This window comes from Staurois parvus, unplaced genomic scaffold (genome assembly GCF_062004578.1).
Source record: "Staurois parvus isolate SC_StPar_1 unplaced genomic scaffold, SC_StPar_1.0 ptg001288l, whole genome shotgun sequence".
NCBI classification, from domain to species: Eukaryota; Metazoa; Chordata; class Amphibia; order Anura; family Ranidae; genus Staurois; species Staurois parvus.
The window spans coordinates 255,262-266,907 of record NW_028319084.1 but is presented as its reverse complement, the minus strand read 5'-3'; the positions used below and the strand labels follow the sequence as shown (position 1 = coordinate 266,907).

At 44.3% G+C, this 11,646-nt stretch overlaps 1 protein-coding gene across 2 annotated transcripts in view; it reads left to right on the top strand.

Moving 5' to 3' along the window:
* Nucleotides 1-658: 658 nt before the first annotated feature.
* The window catches only part of ABCC10 (ATP binding cassette subfamily C member 10), a 62,628-nt gene continuing 51,640 nt past the window's right edge, over nt 659-11,646 (top strand). The window contains exons 1-5 of one of the 2 annotated variants that reach the window (XM_089660917.1): nt 659-752; nt 1,680-1,859; nt 7,396-8,653; nt 10,530-10,757; nt 10,907-11,066. In XM_089660917.1, the coding sequence (XP_089517043.1) occupies nt 1,699-1,859; nt 7,396-8,653; nt 10,530-10,757; nt 10,907-11,066 (1,807 nt within the window). In that variant the 5' untranslated portion in view covers nt 659-752; nt 1,680-1,698. The remainder of the gene's footprint in view (nt 753-1,679; nt 1,860-7,395; nt 8,654-10,529; nt 10,758-10,906; nt 11,067-11,646) is intronic. The other variant, XM_089660916.1, reaches the window with a different exon arrangement.

Here is an 11,646-nt window from a genome sequence, read left to right as displayed (position 1 = left end):
CACAGTGGGAGTTCCAAGGCAATCTTTCTGGACTCGTCTATTGTGTTGGCCTCCCTCCACACAGTACGGGTTAGAATTAAAACTGGTACACGTACCGTGCCAACATACAAGTATTTTAAAATCTTCAGCTTTTGTTAAAAAAATCCCCAGTGATTCCGCCATGACGGTCCCTGTTCAGGGAACTTCCTGTTATTGGGTGACAACACTCTGTCCCTGTCTCCCAATTGTGCTGCTGCGTTGTCACACAGACTTCGAATGGCCATTTCAATACACAGGTATGGTTCACTGTTGTCACCATCAGGTAGAAACTGAGTGCAGCCAATTGCTGAAGTGTATGGAGATATGGAGTGGCCGTAAAAAGGCTTCGGGAGATCGTCATCACAGAGAAGGGCAAAAAAACATTTAAAACTTTTTTTTATTATTTATACTATTATTTATTGATATTTATAAAAATGACAGTTCTTTGTGATACAAAAAGCAAACTAAATGTCAGCCAGTTGAGGGTTTTATAGCTGTATGGAAGTTCCCAATCATTGCACACACTGACCTCCGCCCTATAGTGGCCGCCTATCACATCCCAGCTTCTTCGCTGCCTCTAGCGGCCGCTCTGTACTTGGATCCTCTCTATGGTTAGGCACATGTCCGATCGTTTTCCTGTCCCCGAGAAACATTTCCCGTGTGATTGGTTCCGGTTCCCGGTGTTGCTCTTTCGGTCCTTTTGGCAGGGAGGGGAGTGAGGTGAGGGTACACAGGTGAGGGTACACAGGTGGGGGGTGGGGCTTTAACCACACAAACAGTTTTATCTGTCACTTTTCAGCCAATCACAACTCATGCCTAACTTTGACTCTGATGAGAGGTTGATTCCTATTGACAGCTGCACTTTCAGTTTTGGTTTGCATACAAATCCATTCTGATCATTTCTAATACATCTGAAAGCCCAACTACAGCCTTAATTTCAGTTTGAGATGGAGAGGAGAAGGGGGAGAGTCAGGTTTTTGTTGGTGTCTCCATTGGAGAGGTTTCCCCTCACTTCCTGTTTATTAGCTGCCAGAACAGGAAGAGGAGAGGAATTTCTTCCCACAGACAGCAGATCCAACCTTCCTTGCTCCATCCTAAACTGACTGGAAGATGTGGCTGGAGTTGGGCTCCGATATAGGATGTGATGTACTGGATGTCATAGTCCAGGCTGTATGATAATAAAATAACGCCTTGTAGTGTCATGGCTGCCAATGAGGAGGTTGGTTCGTCGTCATTGGTGGGCACCATTTTTCGTACCTGACTTCACAAACAAAATATTGAATCTGTGATTGGTCGGAATTGGTGGCTGTCATGCATTATGTTTGCGCCTGGAGAGCCAAAGTTTCCCCGCGTCTCCATTGGGCGGAATCCTTCTACGTTGGTGTGTCAGACCTGCAGAGGGTTGCACCATTCCAGGATTGTATGATTCTCTGCAGGTTCGACAGATCTTCGTTGCCAATTTTAATCTGACCACACACACAGAAGCTCAGTGGGCAGAAAACTTTTCAACAAATCAGATTTGTATCTGTTTCTGAACGTGGCGTTCATCCATTGGCCAATCCAGAGAAGGTCAATGGCACCGGCAACAGAAGATGGATGGTCAATCACAGTAGGACAGGGAACCCCACCACAATCATGTCTCCTCTGCTTGTTTCCTGCAGGATCTGCTTCTTGGATGGGATGGAAGATGTTGTCTCCCGGCTGTGCGGATCTCTTCCATCAGACCCCTTACCTGTCTGGGTCAATGGTCATGTTGGCGTCTGCTTTAACCAACTGATCCTTAGCACCGTTCCTCACGTATTATTTGCTGTGACCAGTGCCTGCCATGCCGGGGCCTCCAGGTAATTCGGCTGCAGGCTGATCCTCTTCCTGTCCTGGGATTGGATTTACCAGAATAGTTATGGAATACTATGAGAGGGTGGAGGTAAAGAGAAATGATCCGTATAAGGGAGGAGGGTGGTGAAGGGAGATGATCCTTATAAAGGAGGGTAGAAATGAAGAGAGATGGTGCCTTTGATGAGCTGAAGGGAGATGGTCCTTATGAATGAGAGTGGACATGAAGGTAGATGATACTTATAAGGAAGAGTGGAGGTAAAGGGAGACGGTCCTTATAAGGAAGAGCAGAAGTGAAGGGAAATGGCCCTGTTGATGTCTACTTTAACCAGCTGATCTTTAGCAACCTTCCTTGCTATTTATTTGCTGTGACCAGTGCCTGCCATGTCGGGGCCTCCAAGTAATTCACCTACAGGCTGATCCTCTTCCTGTCCTGGGATTGGATTTACCAGAATAGTTATGGAATATTATGAGAGGGTGGAGGTAAAGAGAGATGATCTGTACAATGGAGGGTGGTTTGTGAAGGGAGATGATCCTTGAAAGGAAGGGTGGAGGTGAAGGGAAATTATCCTTATATAGGAGGGTAGAAATGAAGAGATATGGTCCTTTTGATGAGGTGAAGGGAGATGGTCCTCATAAGGGAAGGTAGAAATGAAGAGAGATGGTGCCTTTTGATGAGCTGAAGGGAGATGGTCCTTATGAGTGAGAGTGGACTTGAAGGTAGATGATCCTTATAAATGAGGGTAGAAATGAAGAGAGATTGTACTTTTGATGAGCTGAAGGGAGATGCTCCTTATGAGTGAGGGTGGACATGAAGGTAGATGATACTTATAAGGAAGAGTGGGGGTAAAGGGAGACGGTCCTTATAAGGAAGAGTAGAAGTGAAGGGAAATGACCCTGTTGATGTCTACTTTAACCAGCTGATCTTTAGCAACCTTCCTTGCTATTTATTTGCTGTGACCAGTGCCTGCCATGCCGGGGCCTCCGAGTAATTCACCTACAGGCTGATCCTCTTCCTGTCCTGGAATTGGATTTACCACAATAGTTATGGAATATTATGAGAGGGTGAAGGTAAAGAGAGATGATCTGTACAATGGAGGGTAGTGAAGGTAAATGATCCTTATGAGTGAGAGTGGACTTGAAGGTAGATGATCCTCATAAATGAGGGTAGAAATAAAGAGAGATGGGGCCTTTGATGAGCTGAAGGGAGATGGTCCTTATGAGTGAGGGTGGACGTGAAGGGAAATGGCCCTGTTGATTTCTGCTTTAACCAGCTGATCTTTAGCACCATTCCTTGCTATTTATTCTCTGTGACCAGTGCCTGCCATGCCGGGGCCTCCAGGTAATGTGGCTACAGACTGATCCTCTTCCTGTCCAGGGATTGGATTTACCAGAATAGTTCTGGAATATTATGAGAGGGTGGAGGTAAAGAGAGATGATCTGTACAAGGGAGGGTGGTGGTGGTGAAGGGAGATGATCTGTATAAGGGAGGAGGGTGGTGGTGAAGGGAGATGATTCTTGTAAGGAAGGTTGGAGGTGAAGGGAGATGATCCTTATGCAATAGAACAGCTAGTCCACGGAACAACACAAGACACAGTGACACAGTAAAGTTTTCAGGATGGCAATATGGGGCAACAGGGGACCGATAGTCCACTGGGTTCAACAGGGCAGAGTGGCGGAGGTACCGTGGGAGTTGGAGTCCATGGGACAGAATTGGGCTAAGTCTTTTGGGCAGCACGGGGTTAATCCACACAGACAGCTCCAGGCAGCAAAGGGTTAAGTCCGCGCAGAGGGGTGATCCGGGCAGCAAAGGATTAAGTCCGCACAGAGGGGGGATCTGGGCAGCAAAGGATTAAGCCCACACATAGGGGGAATCTGGGCAACAGGCTCACAGGCAGCAAAGGTTTAAGTCCGCATAGAGGGGGGATTCGGGCAGCAGGATCACAGGCAACTAAGGGGCTCCCGGTAATCCGTCTACAGGCTGATCCTCTTTCTCTCCTGGGACTGAATTTACCAGAGTAGTTATTATGAAATATTATGAAAGGGTGGAGGTAAAGAGAGGTGATCTGTTTGAGGGTTCAAGTAAAGGTACTCATCAGGGAGGGTGGAGATGAAGGTAGATGATTCTTTCAAAGGAGTGGTGGAGGTGAATGGAGATGGTCCTTATAAGGAAGAGTGGTGGTACAGGAAGACAGTCCATATGAGCCAGGGTGGAGGTACAAGGGCATAGTCATAGAAACATAGAAGAGTGGCGGCAGAAAAAGACCAAGTGGTCCACCATTTTTTTATATATATATTTATACATTTTTTTAAATTATTATTTTTTTTTTTTTTTAACCTAACAAGAAACAACAAAAAGAACTCAAAAAGCAAAGCATGTATAAAAAATATATACAGCGGGTAAAATAAGTACTGAACACGTCACTATTTTTCTCAGTAAATATATTTCTAAAGGTGCTATTGACATGAAATTTTCCCCACATGTGGGTAACAACCCATGCAATCCATATATACAAATAAACCAAAAGAAATAAGTTCAGAAATTAAGTTATGTGTAAAAAAAATGAATTGACACAGGGAAAAAGTATTAAACACATGAAGAAAGGGAGGTGCAGAAATGCATGGAAAGCCAAGACACCAGCTGAAATCTATCAGTAATTAGAAAGCAATCCTACCACTTGCCAGTGCAAATTATTATCAGCTGGTTCATTCTCAACTGATGGCCTATAAAAAGGTGTTTCATTACCAAGGTGTCACACAAGAAACATCTCATGATGGGTAAAAGGAACGAGCTCTCTCAAACCCTTTTCAACCTTATTGTTGCAAAACATACTGATGGCATTTGTTACAGAAGGATTTCTAAACTTCTTAATGTTCCAGTGAGCACTGTTGGGGCCATAATCTGGATATCTGGATGTGGAAAGAACATCATTTCACCATAAACCGGCCACAACCAGGTGCTTCTTGCAAGATTTCTGACAGAGGAGTGGAAAGAATTATCAGAAGAGTTGTCCAAGAGCCAAGGAACACTTGTGGAGAGCTTCAGAATGACCTGGAATTAGCAGGTACAATTGTTTCAAAGAAAACAATAAGTAATGCGCTCAGCCGCCCTGGCCTGTATGCACGTCACCACGCAAGACTCCATTGCTGAAAAAAAAGCATGTTGAAGCTTGTTTAAAGTTTGCTGCACAACATTCAGACAAGCCTGTGAAATACTGGGAGGATATAGTCTGGTCAGATGAGACCAAAATTGAACTCTTTGGATGCCATAATACACACCATGGTTGGAGGTCAAATGGCACTGCACATCACCCCAAAAACCAACAGTGAGGTTTGGAGGTGGGAACATCATGGTTTGGGGCTGCTTATCAGCATACGGTTCTGGCAAACTTCATGTCATTAAAGGAAGGATGAATGGAAAAATGTACCAAGACATTCTTGATAAAAATCTGCTGTCATCTACCAGGATGATGAAGATGAAACGAAGACGGACATTTCAGCAAAGACAATGATCCCAAACACAAAGCCAAGGAAACTCAATTGGTTTCAAAGAAAGAAAATAAAGCTGTTAGAATGGCCCAGCCAATCACCTGACTTGAATCCAATAGAAAATCTATGGCAAGAACTAAAGATCAGAGTTCATAGAAGAGGCCCCCGGAACCTTCAATATTTGAAGACTGTGTGGATGAATCGGTCAAAATCACACCTGAGCAATACATGCAACTAGTTTCTCCATACAGGAGGTGTCTTGAAGCTGTCATTACCAGCAAAGGATTTTGTACAAAGTATTAAATACATTTCAGTTAGCGTGTTCAATACTTTTTCGCTGTGTCATTACATTTTATTACACATAACTTAATTTCTGAACTTATTTGTTTTGGTTTCTTTGTATGTATGGATTGCATGTGTTGTTACCGACATGTGTTGAAAATTTCATGTCAGTAGCACCTTGGCAGGATGAAACTACAAGAACATAGTCCTTATGAGGCAGGGTGGTGGTACCGGACCATAATCCTTGGGGGGAGGGTAGAGGTGAATAGAGATGGTCCTTATAAGGAAGGGTGGTGGTACAGGAAGGTAGTCCCTTCGAGGAAAGGTGGAGGCACAAGAACATAGTCTGTATGAGGCAAGGTGGAGGTACAAGGGCATGGTCATAGAAACATAGAAGAGTGATGGCACATTTTTTAATATGATTTTTATTTCATTGTTTTTTTAACATAAAAACAAAAGAAAAAGGGCAGACTCAGTGGACCACTTGGTAATTATGAAACAGGGTGGGGGTACAGGAACATAGTCCCTATGAGGCAGGGTGGAGGTAAAGGAGCATAGTTTTTATGAGGGATGGTGGAGGTACAGGAATATAGTCCTTGTAAGGGAAGGTGGAGGTACAGGAATATAGTCCTTATGAAGAAAGGTCAAGATAGAGGAAGATTGTTCATATGAGGGAAGGTGAAGGTAAGAAGATATGATCCATATAACGGAGGGTGGAGGTGAATGAACGAACAAAACAAACATGGTCATCACTAACATAAAACAACAAAACAAAAGGAAAACAAAAGAAACCCAAAAAATACAAACCTGTATAATGAAAAAAAAACACAATGCAAGAACCTATGAGGCAGGGTGGGGGTAAAGGACCATAGTCCTTATGAGGGAGTGTTGAGGTACAGGACCATAGTCTTTAAGAGGTGGGGTGGAGGTGCAGGACCATAGTCCTTATGAGGCAGTGTGGGGGTACAGGACCATAGTCCTTATGAGGCAGCGTGGGGGTACAGGACCATAGTCCTTAAGAGGTGGGGTGGAGGTACAGGAACATAGTCCTTATGAGGGAGGGTGGAGGTACAGGAACACAGTCCTTATGACGGAGGGTGGAGGTACAGGAACACAGTCTATATGAGGGAGGGTGGAGGTATAGGAACACAGTCCTTATGACGGAGGGTGGAGGTACAGGAAAACAATCCTTATGAGGGAGGGTGGGGGTACAAGACCATAATCCTTATGAGGGAGAGTTGAGGTACAGGACCATAGTCCTTTTATGAGGTATGGTAGAGGTACAGGAACACAGTCCTTATGAAGTAAGTTGGAATACAGGAACACAGTCCTTATGAGGGAGGGTGGGGGTACAAGACCATAATCCTTATGAGGGAGAGTTGAGGTACAGGAACACAGTTCTTATGAAGTAACTTGGAGTACAGGAACACAGTTCTTATGAGGGAGGGTGGAAGTACAGGAACACAGTCCTTATGAGAAAGGATGGAGATACAGGAAAACAGTCCTTATAAGGGAGGGTGGAGGTACAAGACCATAGTCCTTATCAATAAAGGTCAATATACAGGGAGATAGTTCATATGAGGTAAGGTGAAGTTAAAGGGACATGGTCTATATGGAGGAGGTTGGAGATGAATGAACATGGTCATTGCTGGAAAGGTGAAGGTAGATGGCCTTTGTGAGATAGGGGTGAGGGGAAAGGTGATCATGAGATGTTGATTGGAATGTCTATGTTGTGTCTTTGTTCCTAGTAATAATATAAGGCTTTTCTTCCAGGAACTCGAGATTTTCCTCCCTGTCACCCGCCTGGCGATGTCGGATTTTATTCTCCTTCCTCCTCACGTTGTTCTGTGCTGCTGAATTGGCCTTGGGGGCTGTATTTCCTCGCGAAGTCCCCTCCTCATTAGAAGTTCTCTCAGGAGGAGTGTGCTGCCTATCATGGTTTACACATTTCCTGGTGCTACTCAACCTTCGGAAGACATTGTACACCTTTTCCAGGGGACCTCTGAGTTTGGTGTTGCCAGTTCTCCTCCTGATTCCCTCTTCAGTGATCAGGATAGTTTGGTTATTCCAGGAAGGGGCTGTGGCATCACCCCTGAACTCAGTTCTTATTTATCGTTTTTCTTTCTCATGCCTGAGGCTTTGCTTTGTAGCTTTGTATTTTGTGGCTTTTCTTGTTCCTGCTCGGCCCCAAAGATTTCCCATCAATGTTTCCATTAATGAAGACGATGAAGATGTCTCTCTGCTGTTCTCCTCTGCCCACAGCATCAGTGAAGAGACATCGGAGGACTATGAAAGTCTTCTTTCGCAGTTGTTCTACTTTTGGATGAAGCCACTTATGCAGAGGGGAGCACAAGGAGGATTGAAGCAGCCCCAGGATGTACCCATCCTGCCATATGGTCTCCGTACTGCAAGAGTCTGCCAAAAATTCCTGTCCAAGAGTCCACCTGGAACATTACGCCTCTTATCAGCGTTGCATGCAAGCTTTGGATGCCGTTATTACTCTTTAGGGTTGATAAAACTTTGCTCCACCATCCTTGGGTTCATGGGCCCGGTGCTGCTAAATCTTCTGGTCAATTTCATGGAGACCAGAGAGGAACCTCTCAGCTGGGGGGTGATCTATACTGCTGGGCTCTTCTGCAGTGGCTTTCTGGGGGCTCTTCTGCAGAATCAGTACACACATCAGATCAATAAGGTTATGCTGACTGTGAGAACATCTGTGCTGACTACTGTGTATTGTAAGGCTATTCATGGTGAAGGGACAGGTCTGGCTGGGTTCTCCCCAGGGGAAGTGATGAACCTGATGAGTACAGATGCAGATCGAATAACCAATTTTTGCCGGAGCTTTCATGAGTTGTGGAGCCTTCCCCTGCAGTTCTCCATCACGCTTTACCTCTTCTACCAACAGGTGGGCATTGCTGTCCTTGGCGGTCTTGGACTGGCACTGCTCTTGCTGCCCTTGAATAAAGTGATTGCCACTCGTATCATGAACAACAATAAAGAACTGCTGCAACATAAGGACTCCCGAGTTAAGGTACCACCATCATTGTGTGTCTAGACATTTCCCATCTGTCTTCATTCAAGTGTATGTTCTCTGTCACTTACTCTTTCTTCCCTCCTTTCTTACTTCCTTTGCACCTTACCTACCTCCTTTATTCTTTTCTTGCTTTCCCTTCTTTCCTCTTTCTATAGAACCTCCCTTTCATTTTTTGTTCTTCACCACCCTTCTGTCCTCATTCTCTCATCCCCTTCCCTCTGTCTTTATTCCGTCCTTCCCTCCCTTCTCCCTTCTCTCTTCTTTCCTTCCTCCTCAAACCTTCTCTCTTTTTTCCTTCCTCCTCGACCTTCTTTCTGCTTTCTTTCCTCTCTTCCCTTTTCTGTTGTTTTCTTCCTCCCCCTTTGTCTCTTCATTCCTTCCTCCCCTCCCTGTTCTCTTCTTTCTTTCCACCTCTTCCCCTCCCTGCTCTGTTCATTCCTTTCTCCCCTCCTGGTTCTCTGCATCCCCCTCCCCCCTTCTCTTCATTCCTTTCTCCCCTTCCCTTCTCTCCTTCCTTCCTCATCTTTCTCTCTTCATTACTTTTTCCCCTCCCTTGTCTCTTAATTCCTTCCACCCCTTCCTTCCTCTGTCTTCATTCCTTCCTTCTCTCCCTTCTCTCTTTTTTCCTTCCTCATCCACCTTTCTTTTTTCTTTCCTCTCTTCCCTTTTCTCTTCTTTCCTTCCTCTTCCTTCTGTGTTCATTCCTTTCTTCCCTCCCTGCTCTGTTTATTCCTTTCTCCCTTTCTGGCCCTCTTCATTTTTTTCCCCTCCATTCTCTTCATTTCTTTCTCCCCTTCCCTTCTTTCCTTCCTTTCTTCCTCACCTTTCTCTCTTCATTACTTTCTCCCCTCCCTTGTCTCTTCATACCTTCCTCCCCTCCCTTCCATCTTAATTCCTTCCTTCTCTCACTTCTGTCTTTATTACTTTGTCCCCTCCCGTTTTTCTTCTTTTCTTCTATTTCCTTCACTTGCCCTTCTCTCTTCATTCTCTTCTCCCCAACCTTCTCTTTGTTTCTTCCTCCTTTTTTCTCCTCAATCCTTCCACCCCTCCCTTCTGTCTTCATTCATTAATTTCTTCCTCCCCCCCCTTCCATCTTAATTCCTTCCTTCTCTCCCTTCTGTCTTTGTTACTTCTCTTTTCATTCCTTCTCCCCTTCTCTCTTCATTCCTTTCTCCCCTCCCTTCTCTCTTCATTTATCCCTCCACACCTCTCTCCTTTCCTCCCTGTTTTCATTCCTTCCTCCCCTACTTCTCTTTTCATTCCTTCCTCCCCTACTTCTCGTTCCATTCCTTCCTACTCTCCCTTCTCTCTTGCTTCATATCCTTTAAATGTGCTTTCTTTGCAACTTTCTCATCTAGAGCTGGATTTCCTTTTTTGTTTTCTTGTGTCATTCAACCACTTATTTGATCCTCCATCCGCAACCCTCCCCTCCCCTCCCCATTACCATTCTTAATTTTCTTACCCTTTCCTTTTCTTTTCTTTTCTATTTTCCTTCTTTCTTTTTTTTTCTCTTTTCCCTTTTTTTCTCTTTTTTTTACTTTTCCTTTCTTTTCTCTTTTCCTTTTCCTTCTTTCTTTTTTCTTTTCTTTTCTCTTTTGCTTTTGGTTCTTTCTTTTCTTTTCCTTTTTCTTTTCTCTTTTCCTTTTCCTTCTTTTTTTCTTTTTTTTTCTTTTCTCTTTTCCTTTTCCTTCTTTCTTTTCTTTTCTTTTCTTTCCTATGTCATCATTTCCATTTCCTTTCCTTTCCCTTTCCACTCTTCCCTTTTCTTTCTCTTGTTCTCTTTCCCTTTTCTTTTTCTGTCCTTCCTCTCCTCCATTGATTCTATATTGTCCCATCCCCAGTTTCCGAGATGTTGCTCTGTCTTTTTCCCCAGCTGGTGACGGAGTTGTTGTCTGGGATGCGAGTAGTGAAGTTTTACACATGGGAAGAACATTTTGCACATCAGTTGACCATCCTGCGGAAGGAGGAATTGCGAAGCCTTCGGGCCATTAAACTTCTGGACGCCGTTTGTGTGTATCTGTGGGCAGCTTTACCTGTCCTCATTTCCATCATTACTTTTGTCACCTATGTACTACTTGGGAACCAGCTTACTGCAGCCAAGGTCAGTAGAGAGGTCGGCGGTCCCAGTAGACGTGGCCATCTCTTGCAAAGTTGACTCCTCTGTCATTTTCTGGCGATTTCCCGTTTGTCTTTGTTCTGTGTAAAGAATTCTCCTGCAGCCCCAACAGAACTATGTGTTCTTCTCTGTAGGTGTTCACAGCTCTGGCTCTCGTGGGGATGTTAATTCTGCCGCTGAACAATTTCCCATGGGTGCTGAACGGAGTCTTAGAGGCCAAGGTGTCCTTGGATCGGATCCAGAGCTTCCTGGAGCTGCCAGACCAAAATCTGCTGGCATATTACAACAAGGAGGGTGAGAATGGGGGGAGCATTTATCTCCAGCATGATGAGAGTTGTAGTCCCACCACATCTGGATGAAGGACAGTGTCCACTGCTGTGGGTGTTTAGTGCCTGTTAGTATGACTTGTTATATTAGATGTCTTTGTGTATATTTTTTTTTAACCAAATCTATTTTATTTGAAATTTTGAAGTTTACAGCACTTTTTAAAAAAAAAATGTATAAAAAAAAAACAACAACCCCCAATACACTGCATAAAAGCAGCAGAGTTATCACTTAACCCACACACCCATCCCCCTCCCCAGCCCCAAGGCCTCAAAACAGAGGAGGCCTGGAACCCAACAAACTGTCTATAACAGAGAAACAGGTCTTTGTGTCTGTAGTGTTGATGTTATTTAAAGTAGGGATGCACCGATACCCTTTTTTTTATTGGCGAGTAAGTACGAGTACCAATACTTTCAGTCAAGTACTTGCCGATACCAATTACCAATATTTTGAGGTGCGATTTTCGTCAATACCGAATGTATGGATGCAGATTGCACTGCAAAAGAATAGCATGCGATTTGAACAGGAATGCGATTCCTGTCCAAATATC